The sequence below is a fragment of the Ambystoma mexicanum genome, chromosome 4p (assembly GCF_040938575.1).
Source record: "Ambystoma mexicanum isolate Mex_15411 chromosome 4p, UKY_AmexF1_1, whole genome shotgun sequence".
Lineage (NCBI taxonomy): Eukaryota > Metazoa > Chordata > Amphibia > Caudata > Ambystomatidae > Ambystoma > Ambystoma mexicanum.
In genome coordinates, this window is record NC_090927.1 from 519286476 (window position 1) to 519314117 (window position 27642).

General features: G+C 45.5%; 1 protein-coding gene across 1 annotated transcript in view; it reads left to right on the plus strand.

Annotated features, from left to right (window-relative positions):
* Nucleotides 1-27088, plus strand: part of PXDN (peroxidasin) — a 571721-nt gene extending 544633 nt beyond the window's left edge. Inside the window, exon 23 of the mRNA XM_069606052.1 lies at nt 24922-27088. Coding sequence (XP_069462153.1) covers nt 24922-25047 — 126 coding nt within the window. The 3' untranslated portion in view covers nt 25048-27088. The remainder of the gene's footprint in view (nt 1-24921) is intronic.
* Nucleotides 27089-27642: the final 554 nt, after the last annotated feature.

Consider the following 27642-nt stretch of genomic DNA (forward strand, 5'->3'; position numbering starts at 1 on the left):
GTCAGTATGACGCAGAGATCAGTGATTGGTTACTACTACGAAAGACAGATCAGAAACGAAACTGATACTGATTTTTCTTTACTGAGGATTCCCAGCTTGACGACGGGGAATATTCATGGGCATGTGAATCCATGCCAGACCCATGCTGGAGAACAACAGTTACAGGTAAGTAACTTGTTCCTTACGCTTTTCCCCCCTCCCCCCCGACTCCCCTTCTCAACAAGATAGTGCACAAGATGCACCAGGAACCAGTAACCATGATACTAGTGGCCCCTATGTGGGCCTGGCAGCCATGGTTCGCTCACTTTATGGAGATGTGTCGATCTCCTCCAGTGAAACTTCCCTGCCCGTAAAACATGCTGTCACAGGACAAGGGCAGAACGCTACACCCATGCCCACAGACCCTGAAGTTAGCAGCCTGGCTCCTGAGGTCATAGAATTTGGACATTTACAACTCCCTCAAAGATGCATGGAGATTCTTAGGGAGGCTAGGAAACCTAACACTTGTTACTGCTATTCTAGCAAATGGAAGAGATTCGTCATCTGGTGTAGAAATAAGAGCATCAACCCCGTTGACTGCTCTCCCACACATATTGTTCTTTACCTGACTCACTTATTAGACACAGGATTGGTCTTTAATTCTATTAAAATTCATCTAGCTGCACTTTCCGCATACACCACTTCTCAACTCAGTGTCATGGTGGAAAGTCCCAGTTATTAAAGCCTTCATGGAGGGAGTAAAGAGGATACACCCTCCTATAGCAAACCCAGCTTCCGGATGGGACCTAAACATGGTACTTACCAGGCTTATGGGCTCACCCTTTGAACTCAGGCACAAGGCATCCCTTAAGGACCTCACTCTTAAGACTGCTTTCTTAATAGCTATCACCTCCATTAGGAGAGTGAGTGAACTACAGGCAGTCTATACTAGACACCTTTGTAACAGTTCACAAAGGTAAGGTGGTTCTTCGCACACATCCTAGGTTTGCACCAAAATGTATTTCAAAATTCCATGTCAACCAGTCTATAGAACTACCAACGTCCTTTCAAACCCCTTCAAATTTAGGAGAGAGGAGCCTGCATACACTAGATGTGCAAAGAGCCGTCATGTTTTATATGGAAAGAACTAGACCTCTGAGAAAGACTAATCAGTTCTTTGTCTCAGTGGCAGCAGGAAGAGAAGGAGATGCAGTTTCAAAATCCACTATATCTAGATGGATTGTCCAATGCATCACTCTGTTTCTCTCTTACTAAGAGAGAACTACCCTTCAAGCCGAGAGTCCATTTGCAAAGCGGCAACCTGGAGTTCTGTACACACCTTTACAAAACACTACTGTCTAGATGCCCACTCTAGATCTGATTCCCAGGTGGGACAAGCAGAATTAAGACATCTTTTCTCTACTGTTCCTTCTCACAACCCACCTCCAACTCCGGGTACTGCTCGCTAGTCTATGCACAGGATGTGATTCTAAGCAGATTAACAAACATCAGAAGACAATGCATTACTTACCGTAAAAGCATTTCTGATGGTTGCATCTGCTTAGATTCACATGCGCCCACCCTTCCTCCCCGCTCTGATGCAAGGAACATAGACATCCTTTATCTATCTCTCTCTTTTCTGTACTCACCCACGTCTAATAGGCTCCCTCAGGGCAAAAAAAATACAAACAGAGGACCTCGACATGTGAGGGATTGCGGGTACAATGCACGTCACTATAGGGATAGTGTTACAGACACGGCTTGTCGACGTCCCCTTTTCGACTACGAAAACAAAATGCAATACTCCGCCATGACCACTGGATGTCGGACTATGCACAGCATGTGAATCTAAGCAGATACAATCATCAGAAATGCTTTTACGGTAAGTAATGCATTGTCTTTCATACTGTACTTAGGAACAATGCTATGTGATGCCACTTCTGTTTGTCAGATGCGGTCGAACGGACCACATCCAAATGTTTGCATGGACTAAAAGTCAGAAAAATGCTACCACCAAAGGTTCGAACCACCAAAAGTTTGAAGCTTTGGTGGTAGCATTATAGGTAAGTATAAAAAAAAGACTGCACAGCACACCCACGAAAAAAAGAAGAAAAGAAAAAGAAAAAAAACGGGGGCTGCGGGGATGTCCCCCGTAACACCCCGCTCACTATACTTTACAGTATAGTGAGCAGGTTTTGCGGGGAAAACCCCTGCAGCCCCCGTAAAAAAAAAAAAATGGCCCCTGCGGCGCCGTTTCCCGATCACAGAAGTGAAAGGGAACTGGCGCTGTAGGAAACCAGCGTGAAGATGAAGGTAAGTAGGGTATGTTTATGTTTGGGGTGTGGGTGGGGGTGTCTTATAGGGTCTTATGGGTGTGTTGTGGGTGTGTTGGTGTGAGTATGTATGTGTGTTCACATGAGAAAGGTGCAAACATTTGGTGGTTCGCACCTTTCTCATGCAAACGTTCTGGCCACAGTGAATTCAGCCGCGGCCGGATCACTTAAATTCCTGTTTGTCAAGGGGTGAAAAGTCGTGATCCATCACTTCCCGTGATGTCACTTCAGGATGGGGTCAAATTACATTACTTCCTGTGATGTCATCAGAAGTCAAGGGTTGTGTGAAGTCACTTCCACTACCCCTGGCATTTTGGTGAAATGACGTCCCTCTGTGAAGCTGCACTTTAGGGAACTGTTTATTAAATCAAATCTTGAACTTAAAAAGAAAATTGAAAGTCCCTGGTTGCGTGACCTGTAATGGGTGAACCGTGTGGTCTAAAACTGCACCAAGACCAGAGGGCTACTAAAGGTGAAATAAAGGATGAAGTAAAAGTGAATGTAAGTTCCTGGTTGCGTGACCTGTAATGGGTAGACTGTGTGGTATGAAATTGCGCCTTGACCAGAGAACTTCTTTATGTCAACAAGGAAGCTTGCTGTAGTGAAAGCAGGAAACCAAATATTGATAAACATCAGACTTGGGGAAGGGAGCCCTAAATTATCCAAGTTCAGCTTAAAGACTAAAGCGTCAAGATATTTTCTTTTGTTATCAACATTATGCTTGGTGACGGGAGCCCTAAGCTTTGGTGTCCTGGAACTGTGTTACCTTGGAAATGTGTTGAAATTGGGGAACAGCATCCTGACCTTTATAGAACTGTATTTCATCGAATGCTCAAAGGAGGAGAAACTGAACGTGCTGGTGAACTTATTAACATTTGGGAGAGAAAGCTGACAAATGAGCTAGAGCTGGAGTAAGCTCAGAACTTTGTTTGGAACACTATTTGAGTTATGGTTAATGTCCCCACACATTGTTTTGTATTAGTTGTGAGGGCAAGTATAGGATTTAGACACAGACTGACTTGTACGTTGGTCTTACTGACACTGAAGTTCCATAGTTTATTTAGGTAGGGAAATCACACTTTGGAATAGGGCAGGTTAGGCCTTAATCCGTGCTGACATTTTCTTCAATAAAACATTGTTCAACTTTTAATCTGTTGTCTGTGTCTCCTTCCCTGATGCTAACCTCACACCCTACACTAGAATTAACAAACATGGTGTTGGTAGAATAACACTCGAGGTGGGGAGCAAGGCTAGCAGCCAGTGGAGTAGGTCTGCCTCTCCTACATGATCCAATGAATAAGACAAGCTTCCACAGTGTTAAAATGGTATAAAAGTGATTCGGAATGCAAGTAAACCTCCCGGGAGCACTCTGCTGGAAAAGTGAGGCAAGAAACAGTGGATGGTGAGATACATCATGTGAAGTGAGGTGCCCTCCGGCAGAGTCTGCTACCAAGATTGCGGGCATGTGTTGAGGACTCCAGGAGAGGAAGGAAGCTGAAGGGCCTGAGGGAAGAAGAGGCGAGCAGACGAGAGCTGAAATCGCTGCTGCGAGTGCAGAGACCTGCTACAACAAAGGAAGGACACCGCGGACCAGTATTGCCCAGCTGTGCACAGAAGGGGAGTTGAGACAATAGCGTCCCTCTGAAAAGTGCAGTGGGACAGCAAGCCGGGCCACTGGAGCATGCACGAAAAGCTCATAAATATCCCCCGAAGGTATGAACAAGGGATGTATGGGACTCGCAGCCACCTGCCTGGACACGCTCAGGGCACCGAATACTGAGAGAGCAGCGGGTGGGGACAACGAACAAAGGGAACCTGTACTAACAAGGGCTGTATGGGACTCGCAGCCACCTGCCTGGATATGCTCAGGGAACCGAATACTGAGAGAGCAGCAGGTGGGGACAATGAACAAAGGAAACCTGGGCCGCACGGTGAAGGAATGCTAATGGCCCGGCAGCGTGCCGCAGGTCAGATTATCCAGACACTGTGGCAGCACGACCAAGGCCTGCTGCGTAATACCTGGAAGGCACGAGGTGATGCTGCGAGGGCTAGGCAGAGCGCTGTCCCGGTGAGTCTGAGCATTGGATATTTTACACGGAGAGGAGCGGCCAAGGAAGGCGCAAAGGGGAATCCAGGCCGAGGGGTGAAAATAAGCGAACAGCCCCTGAAATATAGGGTCAATAGCTGACTGTGGAAGGAACAATGTGTTGCTGGAGATGGCAACCACAAGAGCAGCGAATATGCAAAACTGGGCCGTGTGGTGACATTGTGAGGCAGCCTATATTACACTGTGCCTACATCTGGAGAGAGGGAAGCACAATCTGGCTGGCAGGGGTGGCAGCAAGAAGGGGGACAAACTACTCAGGCTGAGCAGCGAATTGAGGAGCGCAGTCCCTGCTACATTGGGTCTTGAGGCAGACCAAAAAATACAGACCGCTTGGTGCGGATAGTCACCGGAGGAGCGTATGGAGAAACCAGGGTTGAAGGGCGAACTTGGGAGTGCGACCCCTTCTGCACTTGACCTGAAGTGGCCAGAACTGGTGCGGCATACTGCTAGCAGGATGCAGATGTCGTAAACAGTATCTCTAACCTCTTTAACGATATCAGGCAGGGACTGGGAGTTAAGCTCAGACGACAGGAACGTTGGGGTAATAGCCTAAGGGCTCCAACCTCTGGCGGCTCAGACACCATAGGGGCTTAAATGCCAGAAACTGCCTCCCCCTTTAAGAGTGCCACACATGAGAGGCCTGCCCTAGGGGATAGCTGTGACCCACAGAACACAGCCTGTGCTCACAGGAACAGCGCTAGAAGCAATATTCAGCCAAAAATACTTATGGTAGTGTGAGCCCAGCCAATGAGAGATTGCGGTCCACTCGTGAGAAGGAAGGCTGGCTGAATGCCTCTCAAGTCGGCCAAAAGTAAACCAAACCAACCAACCTTGGACAGCTTCACCCGATCCAAGCAGCAAGTACCTGCGAGAAACATGGGACCAGAGCTAGAGAAAGGAGGGGGCGCCATGGAGTTGCACAACCAGGTAATGCCGGCCATAGTGGATCTAAATGCTTCATTAGGGACACAAATTGACACCGAGAAAATTGACGTGTGGTTGCTGCGGCAGGGTATGCAGAGCGTGGCAGAATGCACTACCACACTAGAGATGCAAGTTAAGGAGAATTTGAGTGCACTCCGAGACATGCAAGTGGACGTCCATTTCCTGAAGCAGAAGGTTGGCCTCCTGGAGAACAGAGTTGAGGAGGCAGAAGGACGGGGCCTGGAGAAATAACATACGCATTGTAAGTCTGCCGGAAGGCGGGGGAAGGGGCCAACCCAACTACATGTATTGAGAATATGCTGCTCCAGGAAATTGGGTCCGGGAACCTCATACAGGGCTTGATCGTCAGGGCGCATGGGGCACTAACTAGGCGGCCCCTTCCAGGAGCATCCCTGAGACTGATTATCACTAAAGTTCTGAACTATAAGGACAGGGAGAAGATTCTGGCCTATTCAAGACAAGGGGGAGAATTGAAAAGAGCCTCAGCAAAAGTAGCAGTTTACCCTGACTACACGTTCCAAATGCAGAAGAGCAGAGCACAGTTTTCAGCGGCTAAGGGTAGGGTACGTGCGGCTGGACGGAAATACATGCTGATCTACCCAGCACGGCTCCAGGTTAAATACAAAAAGAAAACATGCTTCTTTGACGTTCCGGAGGAAGCGCAGGCATGGATGGATAGAGAAAAGATAGGCCCCAGTGAACAGGAAGGAGAGAGCAGCCGAGGAAGATGCAAAGGAGGCCCTACCCAACCCGAGGCCAAGAGTAGCTAAGGTACTTTTGACTGTTTGTACAGCACAGCAGCGAGCACAGGCGGACCAGCACATAAACACGCATCCTGGGTCCAATGGGCTTTTTGATAAGGGGCCAGCTCCCCTGTGGAACAGGCCCTGGATGTTGGTAATTCTTATTTTATCTATGGTGGGGGGAGTCATCGGCCATTATTGGTTAATGCTTCACAACAACGCCGCCACACCCCTCCTGTTCTTTTATTTATTTTAGGGCACTTGTTTTTGTGCCCATCCACTGTGCACCAACCACAAGCAAGACTGCATGGGGCAAATGCGGGACGCTGAAGTGCCTGAGCAAGGGTAGCAATGCTGGGCAGTTGTTTCTAGTTGGGGATGTTTGGGAGGTTCATGGGAAGGGGGGGTTGCCTGCATGTATGATGAATAAGATAAGCAGCACATCATTCCAAACTAGGGTATCACAAGAGGGGCGGGGGGGAGACCTGCAGGGATGATAAAGACAGTGGGTCGAATAGAAGGAGATAGAAGCAAATGGCGGGAACTTGGAACGTACTCACTTGGAATGTAAGGGGGCTGAACGCATTTGTAAATAGGAATAGGGTGTTTTCATATCTTAAGAGGTGTAAGGTGGATGTGACCATGTTGCAAGAAACACATCTCACGGCTGATAAACAGGCATCGTTAGTGGGTAAATGGAGAGGGCAGCTATCTGGTTCCCGTATTCTGCCTACACTCGTGGGGTCTTGATATGGATTGCGCCCTCTATACCTTTCAAGGTTGCCCATATAAAGACGGATAATGAAGGCAGGAAACACATATGCCCCCAATCACAGCGCTGATAAGTTTTTCCAGACTTTATACCCCCTGGCTGGGCCCCTATAGCAATAGTAATATGGTATGGGGGGAGACTTTAATTGTCCATTGAACCCAGCCCTAGACAGGTCAAACACCAAATATACTAAACCGGCACACCAGGACATTATGGACACTCTTGGACTCCTTTGCTCTGGAAGATGCCTGAAGAGGCCTCCACCCAGACATCAGACACTACTCACACTTTTTGACGCCTCACGCAGTACATACTAGGATCGATTACATTTTGGTGGGAAAGGAACTGACGCATCATAGTACACATGCCCAGTATATTGGTAGCACCCCGCTTAGCTTACAATGGCAATATGTACCTGCCAGGGCCCCGATACAAACGTGGAGGCTTAGGATTGATCGCTCAGAGATCCCCCGTTTTGCGTCTGTATTGAAAATTGCTTCACTGAACACGTTTCGTACAACCTAGGCAGTGTACCAAGCACAGGTACCTTTTGGGAGGCATTGAAGGTGGTGGTTAGAGGGGTGGTTAGGGCAGGGGTCCAGAAGTATCCAAGCAAGCACCAACAGAGAACTGCTCTCTGCCGAGGAGCAACTGATGGCCTAAGGGAAGTACCAGGCGCAATATCCAAATTAAAATGAGAAGGCAGGAGCACTAAAGCAAAAACGCATGGAATGTTGGCAGAGGCTGGGCAAACCTAGTTTTTCAAAATACATGAAGAGGCAGCACACAGAAGGGGTCAAGCCCGGCCAGTTACTAGCATGGCTGTACAAGAAAGAGGGGCAGCAAAGCCCCATACACTCAATAGACACTGGGCAGGGGGAATTATGTCATACCCAAAATGGGGTTAACAATGCATTCCGCAAATTCTACCAACAGTTGTACCAAGAGGGACCCTCGGTATGAAGCACCCATCTAGTGGAGGTGTTAGATGAGATTGAGCTCCCGGGACTGACCCAGGAGGGAAGGAATAGTCTAGAGACGCACATTACAGTAGATGACATACATAATACAATTGCGGGAATGCCAACAGGGAAGACCCCAGGCTCAGACGGGCTACCTAGCGAATTTTATAAAGAATATACACAGGTCTTGGCCCCCCATTTGCTTAGTACCTTCAATGATTGTTATGAAGTGGGGTACTTACACTTAGCCTGAGAGAGTCCATAATTATACCTCTCCCCAAACCCCGTAAAACGCAGACGGAATGCAGCATATATAGGCCCCTCTCAATGCTTAATCAGGATAATAAGATATTGACGTCCATACTAGCAACTAGAATGAAAAGGGTGATTGTTAGAAACAATTCTCATAAATGTGCTAATTCCTCTCTACCTTCGAGACCCCCAGCTCTTTTGCTGAACTTTGGGACTTTGAACTTTTTAATTCTATTTGTTTTCTGTGTTTGTTTCTTTTGGTTGTGGAGTCTAACCAACTCCACAGGCATCATCTTTTCATTTGTGTCACAGCACCCTCAGTGCAGTGGCACAGGGAAACGTGTTCAGACTTTCCCAAGGTTTAAATACCTTCTCTGGGATAAACTACTGTTTCCCAGATTAAGTAAAGTGAAATTGACTTTACTAGTCGTTTAAATTCCTAGACCCAGTACACCCTATCTTACAATAGAGTGCTGCAGGGGTTACTTAGTAACCCCTATTTCTAGATACCCATGTAGCAGTCAAATGCTACCCTTTTCTCTCAGAATGGCTGGTGGCAGTGGTTTTACATGAACTACCATGATTTTCCCGACTGCAAACTATTTGTAGCTCCAGTAACGTTAAATCGCGGGAGCCATGTTTTTCAAGATGGCGTCTGAGCCCTGTGTGTTAAAACAGGTCCCGGTCCTCTTTTTTCACCATTTCTTTTTGGAAAGGTCCTTCTAGAGTTTGTCTCTGCACGCCAAACCTAGTTTGGTCTCTTTGTTAATTCGCCTTTGGTCGGGCTTCAGGAGTGAAGACCGCCTCTGGCGCCCGAGTGTCTGGGGTGGGCAGGAAGTGAGGGAGGTGCCCGACACTCCCTGTGCTTAGTCTCCTAGGAGACCCAAATTCACTCTGTGGTGTTTGGCTGGCTGACTGTCCTGCAAGGACAGCCACCCTGCTCGGTGAGTGACAGTTAGGCTGGAATGAATGGGAGAGAACTGAATAAAAGGAGAGCCTCTTGGCTTGGAAGGCAGAGTCTACCACTGGAATGAAGGAACCGAAGAAGAGCTTGAAGAGGACGGCTGCTGCAACTCCTGGACCGTTGGTTTGCCCGGTGAAGCCCTCCTGCAGGTCCGAATCGCCAAGTTCGCATCGACAGAGAAGCCCCTGCAAGGACGACTTCTCCCTTTGAGTTGGTGGGACCAATCAACTCCACAGTAAGCCACCTGGAGACCCATCTCGGAGCTGCTTGAATTTCCTCAGATTTGCTGCAGGAAACTGTAGAACCAGGGAGAGGGACACCAGTTTGTGTGCATTACTTACAGCCACTGGAATTGAAGTGCCAGTTGTGAGCTTTTGACTGTCCCAGTGCAGTGCAGGAGTCCCCCAAAGTCCTCGCTCTTGTCCCCACGACTGAGGCCCAGGAACAGCGAGATCTGCAGGAACAGAAGTCATCAGCTGCCTCTTTTTCTTCATTGTAAGGTACTGTAAAACAAGACTGAGAGTACTTACCTCTCGTGTTGAAAGTGCTTGGAACATTTGCAACTCACAAGCCTAATCAGTTTGTGACCCAACATATGATTCTTCTTTCTTCAAAGTACTTTTAAGAACTTGTGCAGAGACTTTTCCGTTTAACTACCAGAACTGCTTTATCCTATCCAAGACTTTAGCCAATTGACTTTGGCCTAGCCTATTGAATGTAATTGGCTCTTCTGGTGAACTCAAAGTATTTGCACTGTCTAAGAATAATTGTAACATTTTATGTTCTAATAACCTTTGCCTTTTACTCCCCTCGAAATATATTATGAATGCCAACAGTAAGATATTCATGTCCCCAGCACCCTTGTTACTAAAGTTACCTGTGGTTGTAGGTTGTGTCTGTGGGCCATCCCAAAATAGTCTTATCAGATTCAGAAACTTAGAGTGTACAGTATTGAAGTACATTTGTGTATTATTATATGACTGCCTCCTTCTATTGAATGTTTTATAACTGGTTAATAAATTAAGTATTTAACCAAGACACCTTGAGTGGAAGAGTTTATTTGAACACCTGTGATAGTAGACCTCTCTGTAACATCATTACTGCTCACATTTCCCCTCTTGAGATAAGCCAGGCTGCTCAACATGCTACCAAAACTGTGTAGTACAGACTTATACCAAAGATTGGTTTGCTTACACCTGTAGTCATAGTTGTGTGTAGTATTCCAAAAGGGTACTGCATTCAAACTTTGCCTAACAGTGATACATAAAATAGTACAGCCGGACCAGACGCGTTATGTTCCAGGCCGAAGTATGGTCTGGAACCTAAGGAGATTCTATCATGTGATAGACAGAACGGCATCCTGGGATACGCCGTCTGCCATAGCTACGCTGGATGCAGTGAAAGCGTTTGATTCAGTGAGGTGGTATTGGCTGTACACCACTCTGCACAGATTCGGTTTTGGGCAGACATACATCAAATGGGTGCAACCGGTGTACACTAGGCCGATGGCACGGGTTAAAATGGGCAGATACATATCAGGGGCGTGGGAACTGGGAAAAGGTATGAGGCAAGGCTGCCCATTGTCACCGTTGCTGTATATCCTAGCCATGGATCTGATTGCCCAGTACCTCAGGACTGAATATAGGGACGCTGGTATTGAAATAGACTGGATCAGACATTTGTTATCCCTATATGCCGACGATGCACTATTATATATCTAGAACTCAGAGGATAATTTGGATTTCCTACTGGAGTCCTTGGCTCTTTTTGCAAAGCTATCTATTACCATTAGTATGGATACATCTGCACTATTCCCGTTAGCGGTTTTACGCAGGATAGGGCGAAGAGCGCTTCCTGTGCTTGCCTTACAATGGAAGGTGCGTACTTTCAGATATCTGGGAATTAACGCGAACCATGACCCAGCAGATGAACATAGACACGAAACGCCACATGCCCTAGAGGGCATTAAGGGCTCCATGAAGTTCTGGGCTAAATTACCCATCTCTATGGTGGGTAGGGCGGCCTTGTTAAAGATGGTGGTTTTGCCTAGACTACTACACTTTTTCGTGAATGTCCCGTTTAATATATCCAGACCCTTTTCTAGGACCTTGGAGGACATTTATAGAAGCTTCCTGTGGCAAAATGGGTGGAACAGACTAGCGCTGTCAACGCAATATAGGCCGTATGCTGAGGGGGGTATTCGGATTCCACACTTTGAGTTACATTATATAGCAGGGCAGATGCAATTTGTAGTGGACTGGCTTGTCTACCCCGGACACATGGATGCTGCAAGCCATGGGGCTGCATTATTATTTGAATGAGTTATTGTGGTTCGGGAAGCGTCGCAGCAGCCAAGGGTCACTCCTGGTGGCCTTGGGAGTGAAGGTAAGGGACAGGGCTTTGGCAGTGATGGGGCTGAAGGACCCAATCTCGGCACAAATCCCTTTGGTCTCGATAATGGCCTATTCAACTCGGGTGAGAATGGGTATACTCACATACTGGGAAACCTGCAGAGTGGCCACTTTAGGGGCTTGTTACAAGATACTGCTTTTATACCCTTCTCAGAGCTGACAAGGCAGACGGGCATGCACACTGGTCAATATATGCTATATGGCACTATCAAGAGAGATCATGCGTAGGTGGCCTGCATACAGGGCATTATTGGAGAAGCACCCGATAGTCGATGTACTATAGGACATTACCGAGGGCATACCATATCGCGGATATATCACTTCCTCATGTCTAATTGGCCTGACCCCTGTCCAAGGACAAGACGCAAATGGGAAGGAGACTGTGGTGTGGCTTTTACAGAAGCACAACGGGGGAGGATAGTGGGTTATCATAAGGTGTCACGTAATGCGCGCTAACAGCTCATACAGCTACTAGTAACACACAGGGCACACATGACGCCTCAATGGATTTCGAGGTTTCAAGGGGCGGCAGCACAGTGATGCTGCATATGTTCTGGGCATGTCCAGTGGTGGGGCTGTTTTGGCAGGAGGTGGCGAATAGGTTACGAAAAGGGGGGGGTTGCATTGGAGGTGCTTTCCCCAGGAGCATGCTTGCTGGGTTGCTTTTCTCGCCAAAAGGGACAGAAACATAGCCTCAAAATGACGATTCTTGCGGGTATCCTAGCCAAAGGTATACTTGCTATGGCATGGATGTCGACTAAAAGCCCTGTGATAGAGGATTGGGGGAGGGACGTGGCAGAATCCATGTCATGGAGGGGGGGGGGGCGGTGGGGAGAAGCCATGAGGAGGCCACGGCGGGGATTATGGAATGGGAAGTTTTGCTGCAGTCACTTTTCACTGAGGCCACCACGGAAGAGGCAGGGGTGGATTGACCTGGACAAGTGAGCAAAGGGCTCTTAATTGTTTGGAATATAGTGTTATAGTATAAAGTCTGATGCAAGTAAAGTGAGGGGGTGGGAATGGGGTGGGTTGGGGAGGTAAAGGGGCGAGGAAGCTGGAGTAGAGAGTAGGACAATAAAAATAAAAATAAAACACTGAAGGTATTCCATAAATGCCACATTTTGTATTATTTGTTTCTAGCCTTTGTTTTGATTGCGGAAAAGGCTAGTGGGCACTCTTTTTCCATGACACTGCTGTACATTTCTAAAATGCACACAATTATCATTCCTGACTCTTATGTCCATTACATGAGAAAGGTGGTGAAAGAATAGAGATCGGAGAGTGCATTTATTTCACTACCTTCCGTTGTACCCATTAGAAAAATTGTTCCTTGTATTTACGCTAAAGTACAAAAAAAAAGAAAGATCAATTAAGAAAAACTAATTTACCTAGGATTTCCCATTTTCAATACGCCGAGTATGGTTCATTTGTACCTCGATCTCGGATCCATGTTGACGTTGCTTTACGCCCAAATGCAAACAGTAAAGTGCAAATGTTGTAAGTAAGCCTTGATTCCATTAAACGCATTCTACACTTGGAAATCAATTTCCCCCCATTTTATATGGGCTGGAGCCATTTTTATCTGGAGAAGAACCAATTAAATATCTTGAAAGGTCGACTCTGGAAGAGACTTTTAGGCGTCCCATCCTTTTTTGCCAATGGCAATCATACATCATGAACTCAGAATTCACTATGGTATGGCTATGTTATGCGGATGAAGTTGAAAGTATTTTGCAACATTTTAGACCCTCCATAGCAATCCTTGTTTGTCTATCTTCATGATGCTGCCTTGAGTCGATCTTGCTCTCCCCCAAGCTTTTGCATTTAGGACTGCGATGATTTGCTGCAGGTGGTAGGTATATCAAACCAGGGATATATTAAAAAACAAAGTTGAGACTATTGGACTGAACTAAGGACTAGGAACTAATTGACAAAAACAAATTGTACACTGAGTAACTAATTGCCATTACTCTTTACTAGGTTTCGACACATCTTCATGCGTTTCCATTTGAACTTGTTGAGAACCTCACAGTGGTGGGACCCCATTGGAGGTTTACCCAACGAGCTGAGGGTCTGTTGGATCTGCTTTCCTTCCACATCTGTTGAATCATTGGAACATCTTTTAATTCATTGTTCGGCCCCTCTAGGTTAGACATGATTTTTTGGTCAAGTTTCTACATAAATCAACATACTTGAGTTTGGAAAACCCTTGGAATAATGTCATGAACGGGTTTCAAAATTCTTTAGCTATTATATTAAATAATTGTCTGCTCATTCTTTACGCCTGTTTAGGAGAATCTATCTACTTATAACGTTTTAATTAAGTTGACGTAAAGGCTTTAGGACTGTTTTGATAATGCATTGATTTTAAATTGTTTCATTATTCTGTATTGTGAAAAGTTTTAACACACTATGACACAATTAAAAAAACTATTTTTAACAACTTTTGGGGTCTGGTAAACATTTCGTTTTTTTCAGGGTGAAAAGCCACTTTGTAATTTGGCAGCATTTTCTTCCGAGCCATTGGAGGTAAATGTCTCAAAACCTGTTATGAGGCAAGAGATAAAACAGGTGACCCATTGTTGGGTTAAGATTTTCATATCAATGATAAATCTTCCTGACCAGTGTCAACCCTGGAATCTTTTGCTTTGACTAGTTACTATTTTACCTTCTCCCTGGGTGAAGGGGAATCTTTTTCCCCTCTCAACTAGTCTTTTACTCGTTTTAGGGTGACCTTTCTATGTGTCTCCGTAAAGTATGGTTGAAGTTATAGGTTCCTACAACTTTTAGGCTTAGGCTGGGTTGCTCTTATGGGCTCCCCTGTTAATTCCTCTTTCATGTACTTGGGTGAAATACAGTTCCCAAGTAGTAGAGAGGGATTATCATGCCCCTTTACATTTTACATAGTGAGCCAGCACACCCTAATTTATGTGGAGTGCAGGGGCGATACCATGTATCCTGTTTCTTACTTACCTGATAACATTTCGTTACATTTGCAAGTGTCCTTGAATGGCTTGTGGCAGTGGAATTAGTTTTATGACTTTTTAGTCTTCATTACTCGCAGGCTGTTAATTCAGCCTCAGTAATGTACAGAAGGGCCACCATTTTGCTAAAATGGTGGGCTCCTTCTTTTTTCACCATTTTTTGTGTGATTGCTGTTTCTGCCATTCTAGGTGGAAACTGCCTCAGTGGCTGTTTTGTCTTCACCAGGAATCCTGTTGAGACCCCCCACTCCCCGAGGCTCCAGAGTGTCTGGAAAGGCAGGAAGTAAGGGAGGAGTCCAAAACCCTGCAGCCCTTTGTCTTTCACCTTGCCTGAAAGGAACAATCTCCCAGTGGGATGCTGGCTTTCCTGATTGGACAGCCAGACCCCCCTTACTGTAAAATGCAGGGAGAGAATGTACAGGTTGTGCTGTGGTTCCTAATAAAAACTCAGAACCTGGAAGCTGTTGACATCGAACACTGGAACTGAAACTAAAGAGGAAAATGAATAAATGATGGCTGTAGTTATTTCCAGCGACCAGAGAGCCTGCTGTGTAACCAGAGCCTGCTGTAGCCCTTCCTTCCAATAAACCTCGCAGCTCCAAAAACAACGGCCCAGAGTCTGATGAGATCCATTAGACTCATGAAGACCTGCATTTTGAACCATCCCACGTTGTGCTGCGACCTTGCAGGGCTACAATACCCCAATACCCTGGGACCTCAAGCCATTGTGCGGTGTACAGTCTTATAAAATCGAGCTGAAACTTTGGTAGCATCCTGCTGGAACTCCAGAGATATGATTTGATTCCAAAAAGTCCCCTCACAAGAGTGCTGGACCGTCCAAGTGATGAGAATCTGACCAGCGATATTCAGTCTTCTGCCTCCTGAAAACAGGTGCCACAACCACAAAGCCAAATCCAGCCATGAAGAAACTCTTGCCTGGAGCCTTCCCCACTGATCCTTGCTTCAAAATCCCTTCCAGAGTCCTGCCTTCCATCTTCCTGACAAAGGAATCCATCGACTGGGTTTTTGGCTGCAGATCCTGAAGTCTCCCCCGCTGCAACTCTTCCTCTGTGCTGAGGTACTGTGTTGGCTGGGGTATTTACTTACCTTAAGCCTGTGTGATTTCTGTAAAGCTTTGGGGTGCTTTCTGTGATTGGCAGTCCTCTCATCCAGTTCTCCCAGGCCCACTCCTGGAATCGTCCTAAGGTGTCTTCGCTGAAGTCCCTGCACCCTAACTAACTTTAAAGTGAACTACTTACTTGTACAGTCTTCCACAGGAACTCTGACATTTGCATGCAACAGAAGCATATCTCACCCTTCCTAGAGCTGGCTCCTAGACCACTAGGGTCCCTCGTCTGTCTGCCCCTGAGTGAACTCATGCAATAGATTAGGGAAGTACTGGATAAGTGAAGGATTCAGTTTTGAAAAGTATCACAAGTGTTGAATAGTACTTACTTGTGAAAGAGTTGTTTGGTAACTGTAACTCTGAGAGTGAGCAGTTAGAAAAGTTCTTACCTTGAAGGTGTGTTGTGCCATTTTGAAAAGTATATGTAAGGTTTTTTTACTCACCTGTGAATTGGTTATGCCTCTTTCCCAAAATTAATGGTTTTGGCGCTACAAACTATTTCTTTCAGAGAATAGCTGTATAAGTTCCCCAACTGGGTCTTGCTTCCCCTAACTTGCTATATAGCCTGTTTATAATAAGGCTGCCTGGGGTTTTACCTACCTAGAATAACATTGAGTCATTCATAAAGTGTAACATTGTGTTTTGCTTTCCCTGGTCTGTTGTATACAGATGCTAAAACAGTGTTAGGTCTATACAAACCTTTAATTGCTGATGGTGCCTTGAAAAAAATATATAGGTTTTACTTGCCTTGAGTTAGCTGTGTGCCATCCTACAATATGTTAGTTATTGCTTACCTCAGTCTGTGTTCCACTGATCTGAAAAGCAACTGTAACAGTATATTACAACATTAGGTTTTACCTCTCTAGAATAGCTATGGGCCATACTTAAAAGGTGTTCTTTAGGTGTAGCTGACCTTGGTCTGCCTGGTGCATTCTAAATTAGTGAAACAAGTTTTTGCTCATCTTAAACTGTTTCGTTGAGCTGAAATGCATATGTTATTGTATTATATACCATCGGCTCTAACTCACCTAGTATAACTGTGTTATCATAAATGTAGTTATAGGTATGGACTGTTCCTGGAATCTGTGTTCCACTATTCAGAAAAGTATACTGATAACAGGGTTGTTTGATTATGTGATTTCTTTGCTGAGTGTCACTGCATTGTGTGCCCCTCTGCCCCCCCGTTAGTCACTGTGTGCCCCCCCCTGCCCCCCGTGAGTCATTGTGTGCCCCCCTGCCCCCCGTCAGTCACTGTGTGCCCCTCTGCCCCCACGTTTAGTCACTGTGTGCCCCCTGCCCCCCTGAGTCATTGTTTGCCCCCCTGCCCCCCTGTTAGTCACTGTGACCCCCTGTATCCCCGTTAGTCACTGTGAGCCCCCCTGACCCCCCCTTTAGTCACTGTGTAACCCCCTCCTCAATTCCATCCTCTACTACCTTCCTACTCCCCCCTTCTCTCCCCCTCTCAGCCCTCCTCCTCCTAGCACTTACTCCTGTCATCTGTTCCGTGACTCTTGACAGCAGCTTGTCTGTCTCCCCTCCTCCCCTCCTTGTTCTTCTCCCTCCTCCCCCTCCCCTGCTTTTTAAATTTGTCACCGACATTTTTGCTCAGTAGCGTGCCTTGTTCTCCTTCCTTCCCCCTCCTTCCCCTTGCCCCCCCTCCCACCCCGCCTCTTGTTACCACCTGCACTGCGTAAATTGTCGTCAGACATAGTAATGTTACTGCTTGCTTTGTTCTCCTTCCTATCCATTACCTCTTACCTTACTTGTTCTATGCACTTGCACTATCAGAAATGTCGACAGGCCTATTATGGTAGTTATTTTTCACATTCTGTATTGTTCAAGGACTTTTACTGAATTAACTGTATTTTCCTATGTCCCCTCCCTCCTTGAAGCGCTTTGAAACACTTTGTGTATAGGCGCTATATAAATAAACTATCATATCATATCATAACTGACAGGGTATACTACCCTTGTATTACAGAAAGTAATCTAAAAGTAACACATTTTTTTTACTCCCCATGAATAGGTGTGGCCTATTCTAAATGTCTATGATAAGGCCTGACTTCCCTTGAATTACTGTTAGGTATTCTGAAGAAGGTTTATGCTTTAGTCTGTGTACCTTCAAGCATTGTGGTGTGTTTTTATAAAAGTGTTTGACTCTATAACCAGTCCTTACCCCAAGACTTAACTAGACATACTTGTATTCATAATACACCTTTATTTCGTATAATACTTCTGGTTGTAAGTGTTTCTATTGAATCCTTGGTGTACTACAGGTTCTTTGTACTTTCCTATAGCCCTCTCTCCCTCCTAAGAAAAGCCTGGCTGCTGTCTTTGCTACAATATACTGAGGTGGTACAGCCTTATGCTAAGAGTCTTGTACTGTCTCAGTTGAATGGTTTTACTAAGCACTTAGTTGGACTTCAGAAAAACTATCCTAACACCCAGCCCAATTGCTAGATCCCTTGCAGTTCTCTGAGATATCCTGAAAGTAGTAAAGTCTCTCAATCCTCCTTGTGCATCGGAAGCTGCCTCCTGGAGTAGGTGCGGCTTGACTTGTTCAGTGATGTTTTGCAGTCCTTTCCTCTAGCTTGCAAGAGGAGTCCTAGTTCACGATCTGCGTAGAGAGGGGTGGCGAGTGCAGAGCGTTGATGCCTTGAGAGCACTGCCAGTGCTGCCGCCAGTGTTGCCAATCTGAGCTGACTGGTGTGTGGTACTGTGGACTGCAGGCACCGGTAAGTGGTAAGCTATAGATGGGTCCTCTGTTCAGAGGGGCAGCCACTGCTGGTGCTGCACCAGAGGCAGTTACATACTCTGGCTTTGAAGATTACTGGAGAACCCTTTAGCTAAGTCGCCACTGCCAGTGCTGCTTAGCTGCTTAGCTTAGCAGCATCCTATTAATGCTGAGAATTTCATATAGAGTTTGCCCAAAAAGTCCAAAAGTACAATTGCGAGCAGTGTATGCAAATCTCTTCTGCACTCTGCTTGTTCTACCTGTTTCTACCGGTGTGTCTTAAAACGTTTTTTGCTCGCTTTTAACGCCACCAGTGCTTATCTTTTGGAGATGTATTACTGTACATCTCCAAAGCCTGACTCTTTTCGATGAAAAACACTGTGGTATTCCAGAAATTCTTGAAATTGTTTCATGGCCACCTTATCAATAGTTTTCTGTAAAAAGAGGATGTGTGTGATCGTTCTAAGATTGGTTATGTCATTGGGGTCTTTCCCCACTTTTTTGACCAGAGGTGTGACTATAACTCACTTTATACAACTCGGTACCTTTTCATATCTAAATGAGAAATGGGCCAAAAATGTTTGCATCTGCTAGAATGATCTTGGATGGAAGATTGTCCGCCGAGCAGGATGTGGGATGCATGCTTTTCATAATTTCCAGGAGTCCTGCTATGTTTATTTCTAGGAAGGTTAAGTCCTGTATTCCCACCTCTGTAATTCCGGAGGGATCACTCATCATGTCACAAGTACTCGTGGGCCTAAGATTATCTTTATGGATGGCCGCTACTGGCATTTTAATTATGTCTCTGGCCAATAGGATTTTATCAGTAAAGGCTTTTTGGATTCGATTACAGTCCTCTTTAGAAGGTGTAAATTAAATGGTCTGTTGTCTTGGGTTTACAATTTTCTCTAAACTTCTGAATAGTTTTTGTTCCATTATTAACCTTAATGATTTGGTTCTTGTAATACACTTTATTTGCATTGTATACAGCATTGCTGTAGGTTTTCTTTAGTTCATTCCAGACGTTCTTATGAAGGTCAGATTTTGTCTTCATCCAAAGACATTCAGCCAGCCTTTTTACTCTTGATTTCTGTGAACTCTTTAGTGAACCATTTGTTATGGTAAGTTTTATTTCGAGGGGATTGGCTCCTCCGAGGTATTCCATTTCTATGACAGTAATCACCACAGCTGTGCTGCTTCAGAAAATATTTCGGCGTCTGTGTCCTGCAATCGATGAGGTTGATACGCTGTCCTCGAGGGCCTCCGTCGAGCCGACGTCACAGGATGTTATAAGTAGAACGCACGATGCCTGTAGCCGCAGTTCCGTTTTTTCCACGAACCTGTTCGCTTCGGAGATCTCGGCGTGCCTCCATTCTACTGAATCCTGTTCTTTCGGTTCTTCGAACCTGTTTCTTCATCGCTACTTGTCATGATGTCTTCGGCTTCTTCCACCCCGCGGTCCGGGTTTAAGATGTGTCGGGTGTGCGGGTCCAAGATGTCACTGACGGATACGCACAACGCTTGCCTCTGGTGCCTCGGGGAGGACCATGATACGGACGACTGTGTCGACTGCCAATCGCTCACATCGAAGGCCTTGCGGGAGCGTAAGAGAAAGCTGTCGGTCGGTAAGGTGGCCATGCCCCGGAAGTCGCGTTCCACTGGTCTTTCGACGGGCGATTCGAGGGGCGACTCTCCGCATAGTCGTTGTGAGTCTGGGGTTCTCGGTCTGGGAGTCGTTCCACCATTCCTCTGCCTCTTCGAGGCACTCCAGGAAGCACCGTCACAGGTCGCCTTCCCCGTCCTCTTTCGAGGACTCTGCCCGTCGGCGGGTTGCTTGTCCCAACAAGCATTCCACTCATGAGGAATGGGATTCCTTCCGAAAGAAGATGTTGGCTATTTTTCAATCGCAGGGCTCAGGTCCGTCTGTGCCGTCTGAGGACACCGGTCGTGGCCGTGCTAGAGACACCGCTCGTCCGCCTTTGGGCTCGAGCAGTTGTCACAACCACCGGGCGCCTTTGAGGTCCCTGTCGGACAAGGATGGTCACTCTAGACATGCCCGTTCCAGGTCCTGGTCCTTGACGCTCTCAAGACCGCGAGAACCTGTGCAGTCTTTGAGGAAGACTTCGACGCCGGCGGCGCCGAGGTCGTCTATGGACTCTGTCGAGGCCCCGCCTCCGAGGAAGTCATCAATGCCATAGGCGCCCAGGCTGTCGAGAGACCCGCTCGGGGCTCCACCCTTGAGGCCTGTGTCTACGCCGTTGAAGCTGTTGGTGCCGCGATCGACGCTGATTCCCTCAACGCCTTTTGAGGTGACTTTGTCGGGGATGCCTCGTGGTACCGGGGGAACCCCCCAGAAAGGTTCTGGCTAAGGCAAAACATGTCTTTGTTCCTTTTTCATTTCCCTCTTTCCAGCCTCTGGATTATATTTCTGAGGTGGATGAGAGGTCTAAGGAAGGTGAGGTTCCTGCAGAGGCTCCTGATGGCCTCCTTTCTGGTCATAGCCAGCTTGAGGACCTGCGCCAGTCATTGCATGACACCAGTTGGCTTGACACCTCTCCGGAGGTGGAATTTGGTAGGCCTGAGTCTGGCACGCATGCCGACTCTTCTTATCGGCGCCTGATGTCGAGGGTCACGGATTACCTGGGGTGGTCTCCCCCCTGGGGATTTTCAGCAGGATGATCTGACTGATATTCTCGACCAAGGTCCCCCAACTGACCCGGTACTGCCATTCATTATGGCCTTGCAGAGAAGGGTGGCTGCGGCTTGGACTTCTCCAGAGAGTCTCCTGGCAGTGAGCAAGTCCTTGCCGAAGAAATATCGCCCAGCAAGTGGCGAACCCTGCTACTTGACCAGGCACCCTACTCCGGAGAGTTTGATGGTGCAGGTTTTACGGCCCCAGCAAGGCAGGCATCGTACCCTACCATCCCTCCTGATAGGGACGACAAACGTTTTGACGGCTGGGCGAAGAAGGTATTTTCTTCTGGGGGTATGGCGCTTCAGGCTGCCAACTCCGTTTGTGCCTTGTCTCGTTTCACTCACTCTCTGTGGAACTGTATTTCCCTAGCGGCTGATCATATTCCTGAGGGGGAGGAACGGGATGGTTTCCTTGCTATTGTGCAGGATGGCAAGAATGCCATGTATGAATCCATTCAGTCGGGTCTGGACATGGTTGATTGCGTCAGCCGGTCCATGGAGGCGAGCACCGTAATACGCAGGTTTGCGTGGTTGCGGAAGTCAGGATTTGCTCCTGATGTGCAAGCCTGGCTCCTCAACATGCCCTTTGATGGTGACCATCTTTTTGGCAGCAAGGCTGACGGGAGCCTTGAGAGGTTGCAGACCTCCAAAGCTGCAGTGAAGTCGTTGGGCGCTGCAATTCACCAACCTCCGCCTTTTCGTCCTAGGGGACAGCAACGGAGGGGAGGTTCCTTTCGATATTACTCGTCCTTTAGTAAATCGTGAGGAGCTGCAAGTCAAAGGGGCAACCGTAGGAGTGCCAGAGGTGGACAACAAGGTACTCGAGGTGCCAAGGCCGCACAAGCAGTTGCCTCTTTGCCCTCAGGCACTGCCGCAGCCGCTTCAGCTCATTCATGAGGCCCATGCTTCTCCGGTTGGGGGAAGGCTGACGCAGCATCTTGTAGAGTGGCGTGCCATTACTTCAGATGTGTGGGTTCTGGAGATCATAGCCCACGGCTACTGTCTTCTTTTCCGGCAGAGACCTCACGACAATCCACCAGGGAATCTCTCTTTGAAGAGTCTGGATCCGCTCCTTGTGCAGGAAATTCAATCCCTGCTGGAGAAAGGCGCCATAGAACTGGTGCCTGTAGCGGAGAGGAATAGGGGATGGTATTCCCCTTATTTTTTGATTTAGAAGAAAGACGGCGGATTGAGACCCATCATGGACTTGTGCGGTTTGAACAAGCTCCTCAGGAAGGACACGTTCAAGATGGTTACTCTTTCTCAAGTCCTCCAGGCCCTTCAACTTCAGGACTGGTTGGTGTCTCTCGACCTCAAGGACGCTTATTTTCATGTGCCGATACATCCAAAGCACAAGAAGTACCTGAGGTTCGCGGTTGGCGACTCACACTTTCAGTTTCGGGTCCTGCCGTTCGGTTTGACCTCCGCCCCGAGGGTCTTCAATAAGCTCATGGTGGTGGTGGCAGCGCATCTCAGGAAAGGGGGAGATTCACGTCTACCCCTACATGGACGATTGGTTGATCAGGGCGCGCTCTACCTAGCAAGCCCTGGATCATCTGTCCGTCACCTGCCACTCCCTCCACAAGCTGGGCTTCTCCCTCAACTTAAAGAAGTCACACTTGACGCCAACACAGCAGCTCCAGTACATCGGAGTGGTGCTCGACACATCCCTGGGGCAGTGTTTCCCTCCCCAGGTAAGGGCTCTTCACATTCAGCAGATGGTGCACAAGTTTCAACTTGCCCAGACGCTCCCGGCGTTCGGGTTCTTGAGGTTGCTCGGCCTCATGGCATCCTGCATTCTTCTGGTGCCAGAGGCCAGGTTGCGGATGAGATCTCTGCAATGGGCCCTCAAGCTCCAGTAGTCAGTCCTCCGGCAGGTTGTTGGACCCCGTTTAGGTGCTGCTCTCGTTCGCCCAGGACCTTCTGTGGTGGGCCGTCAAAGGCAATCTGATGAGGGGAGGCTCCATTTTGGCTGTCCTGGCCAGAGGTGACGTTCATTACGGACGCATCCCTCACAGGGCTGAGGTTTGTGTTTTCAGGAATTTGAAGGGGTTGATTAATATTGAGACTGCCAAGTTGAAGAGACTATTACCGATACCGATATATGATGCATTTAATTTATGCTGTCTGGTGTTGTACTGGAAGATTGTTAATGCCCTGGAAAATTCCTAGAGTGAGTTGACACTTGGGGTGCTAACGACCAGAGCTAGCCTGATGCTTTCCAGTTTTATTGTAAACATCAGGCAGATTTCTGACAGGTGGCTTGAGTTTTCCCCGTGAAAATCTACAGTCAAAGTCTCTCAGCCAATTTAAACACACTATGAAGGCTCTTGTACTCCAGCAGACCAAGGAGCAACTGATTGTCAACCTGGCTATGAAATCCAACGCCACAGGATTCATTACATCCAGGACCAGGTAGTTTTCCCAAGCTATATCCATAATTTCTTGGGCAATTCTTTGGTTTGGGACGACATCCACTAAAATGTAACACTGTGAAGACACTTGAGAGAACAGGTGCCTAGCTTAACATTCCGAGAAACAATAGATTCTGCTGCTTATGTGGCGAGATGTTAGAATCGATTAAACGCTTACAGACAGCTTGTACATCGCTAAAGCTGCTTAGACTGGCCCTTAGAGCAGCAGGTCTGGAGGAAAACCTGCCTGCCAAGGCACTTTGGGACCTTTTTATGAACCACTGTCATGAAGCGTGTTTCATTCACTTTGTCATTCTTTGGAAAAGAATTTTAACTATTATTGAAATTTTGGTTTGACGAGCCGTGTCTTTTTGATAACCATTATAATTTGTTTCGAAGATTATTGCACATGTTCTTATTGTGTTTTTAATGCAAACTCATTCGTTTTTTTATTGGTAAAAGTTGACTTTGTTAACTGTATAATACTGACAACATTTAAAAAACATTAAAACATTTTTTAAAGTTTGTATTTTGGAAAAACTGGCTGATTCAACATTACTAACGGTCCTGTTATTAGGCCATTCAATGTGGAGGTAGCCGAGCACATAGTGTCAGGATTGAGCTCCATAGCAAACCATTCAAAACACATTCTTTGGCCGAAGAGGAAGCTGCTAACGAATGAACCTGGGAAAATTCAGCTTTTGGGAGAGAGTGCTGTGAAAAAGTATAATATTTAAAATATCTCAAAGATCAACCAGTATACAGGAATTCGAAAAAAATACTAATCGCCAGAGAAGCATGAAGAAGCGTGGGAGGTGAAGGACACGTCCTGAAAAATAAATGATCAGAAAAAACAGTGGTTAGATTAGATTTTCCGATGGCTCTTCATTTTTATTTATATTGGAACAAAGTGTTTATAGTATGTGATAAGTGCATGTGCCTTCGGAGTGTATTGTTTCAGTGCCAGATAAATGGTGCTGTTTATTACAGCAGATTGTGTGTTTGGCAGGGGAACAAAATGCACAAGTTAATATTCTAAGACTACTTAGGCAAAATGTCTGCATTAAGAGGAAGGATGTTGACACATTCAGATGCGTATTGTGACTTATACCCGTGCAATTCCAATTGGTAGAAATAACAGAACATGGAGTTGGCAATATTAGTTTTAATGCAGGTTTACGCACCCTGTTGCCGTGGTGACCATAGCCACACAATCAGGTGCCCTAGCCATCAAGGCATCAACAATTGTTCCAAAACCCAGTAAACTGGTGATGTTAAATAATGAAGGACTTTCCATATGTGTTATCACATATGAATTAGGTTCAGTGTAAAAAATGTATCACACACGTATAAAAGCACTGCTTAGAGCTCGTGTCAATAGTTCTACTAATGTTATCTGTGGGCCTGGCAAGCACATTAAAGATGCAAGGAGCACGTATTACTTGTTGCTTTCTGAATGCACTTTTTTTATACATCCGTATCTTTATCGTCTTTCCACCAGGATGCACAGATAACCTGTTTTGTGGAAGCATGTCCGCCTTCGGAATGTCTGACACCAGTGAAGGTGGAAGGAGTTTGCTGTCCAGTTTGCCTGAGGCATACTGCTACCAAGAAAAGGAAGACATGAACTGTCCACATGCTCACTTTGATGTTATTGGAGCGCATAGGTAACAAATACAGCCTTGCAGCAAGACATACAGACTGTTCATGAGGAAAACAAAGGATAGATGCTGTACAAGTGTAAGATGATGAAAGATTGCCTTTTGTTGCCCATAAAGTAAATTGCAATGCAAATACGCGGAGCGGGAAAAGGCGAAGACCAAGACAAAATGTTGCCATGTTTTTGTGGTGTAATGATTCTCAGGTTCGATTAATTGGGACTTGTGCTATGGTTATGGTTTCAACATTCTACAAATGCATTTAAGACCATAATTAACATTGTTGTCAAATGAGAGGTGGGGTTGTGTCCCTATACTTTGTATGTTCTGTGCCTCGTTTGACATAAGCACAATGTTAAAAAACTGTTTAAAATTCTGCAGAAGTTTAAGTGCCACTAAATGAAATGCTCATTACTACCTTTTCATGTGAGCAGTTTTGAGAGGAATGGGAACTTTATTTTTCGTTTACTCCTAGACCAGGTTCGTGAAAAAGGCAACGCTACCGGTGTCTTACAGTACTGCTATGCATACTGCCAAATATAAACCGTGCTATTATGCGGTCCTCTGGCACTGTTACAAAAATTCAGTGCAACTGAAACACTCCTTGGACATGGTGTTTTTTTTATTTTTATTTTGTAATACTGTATATAATCATGACCTTTCCAATTCTGCATGGAACAGGCAATCATTTAATATCCTCCTTTTGTTTCCGCTACTAGCCTTTTGTCCTTTGGCACCCAACTGTGCACATTTCAAACAAATGTAATACATCAATGTTTTTTATATGCAATAGTTTTAGCTTCATTGTAATCCATCTCTAGTTTGACTGATAGACCTTGTATTCAGACTTGAGTGTGAAATTGAGTGAAGGACAACAATCGTACCTCGTTACAGTATTAATTCTCCTATGGTGCTTACACAAAACCTCACAATACTTTTCAAGTGTTAATGAGTCCTTGCACAGAATAAACAGCAAATGAAACTGAACCACATTGTCTGTTGCCTTTAGGCTCTGAGATCACAAATTCATATTCTTCACAGTACATACCACACATGCTCTGGAAAGTACTACATCTGTACTAGTGACAAACAGGTAGATGCTGCAATTACACATTATGGAAGTACACACTTTATTCCTTTCAGACAAATTGTTGTTTGATACTCTCAAGTTAAAAAAGTGTGTAACGTGTGTGAGGGTTAGATGTATTACCGAAAATGTGCATGTGGTACTGAATTTTACATTTTGTATATACTTTAATATAGTTACATTGTTTTTTTTACATACCATTTTCTTGTATTTTATAATCCCCCCTACCTCACATTTAAAGGTCTACTCTCTGGCTAACATGTCATCATATGTGGAATAAAATTAAAGATAACAATTGTCAGGTCTTTAATGGCGGTGTTCTCATTTATTCCACAATATATGATTAAAGTGTACTGGTGGTTGTTAATCATGAACATCTTTACGAAGTGTTAATGTTTGAGTGGTTGTTCCCATTCCCTTTTAATTAAATATCCCAGGCATCTATGACATGCATTTTATTTTTATAAATTGGTATTAGAACTATCAATATGACTGTTTTTACATACAGATGAAAAATGAACTTAAATTATGCATATTCATAAAACTGGTCAGTTCCATTAGATGCATTTCAATAGTTTGGGATTTTTTAGGACACAGAATGATTAAGCCATATTTCAAAGAGCATTTGCAGTCAGGCGATATAGAGGTTTTCTTTTATTTAACTATCTGTAGAACTTGCGCCCAGTGTAGCACTTTGGGTATGAAATTATTGATAATCTTGTGTTCAGTATCATCTGTCGTAGTATTGCTGTTATGTTGCCAACTGTGCATATTTATTGCAATGTCCTAAATATTAACAAACAAGTTAGAAAGCAATTGCAGAAGGTAATTGCTATCTTTATTGTGAACAGTGAGCTTACCAAAGACATGTTTGCACTGTGTAACACATGCTTTTTCAATAAAAACATACCAAATTCCCCAAATCTGTATATTTTCATTTATTTAAACATTTAATGAAATCCTTCTGCTCATCCATTCATACATGAATTATTCATTCATGTGGTTTTAATTTAATATTGGCTTCCGAATGTATTGGCGTGGAAGTGTATCTGATTTTCTATAAGTTGATTTATGGACATTTAAAAATGGTTCTGGGTTTTTGGTTCATAAATACTATTATGCATATATGATAGGGGTATCAATGATTTGTTGACTTCTAATAGACTGTAAAATTGTGTTTTTCCTCATTCTTTGGCATTTTAAATCTTTTATTGGGGTGTTCCGAATGACCCAGGGAACTCACAAATACCGACCCCGGAATAAAGTTAGACCGTTTTATTAAGCAAAAGTTAAAAATAACATGCTTGTCAAAACATACATTGTTTCAGGATGTCTGTAATACAAAGCTTCTTGGGAAACGAAGTCCTTGAAAGCAGGATTATATTTGAAGGATGCCCAAAAGGCATACAGAAAGTTCCAGACAGCGAGGTCTCCTGATTAGTGATTTCTAGACCTTCGTTCTTATCCTTTCTTCTCG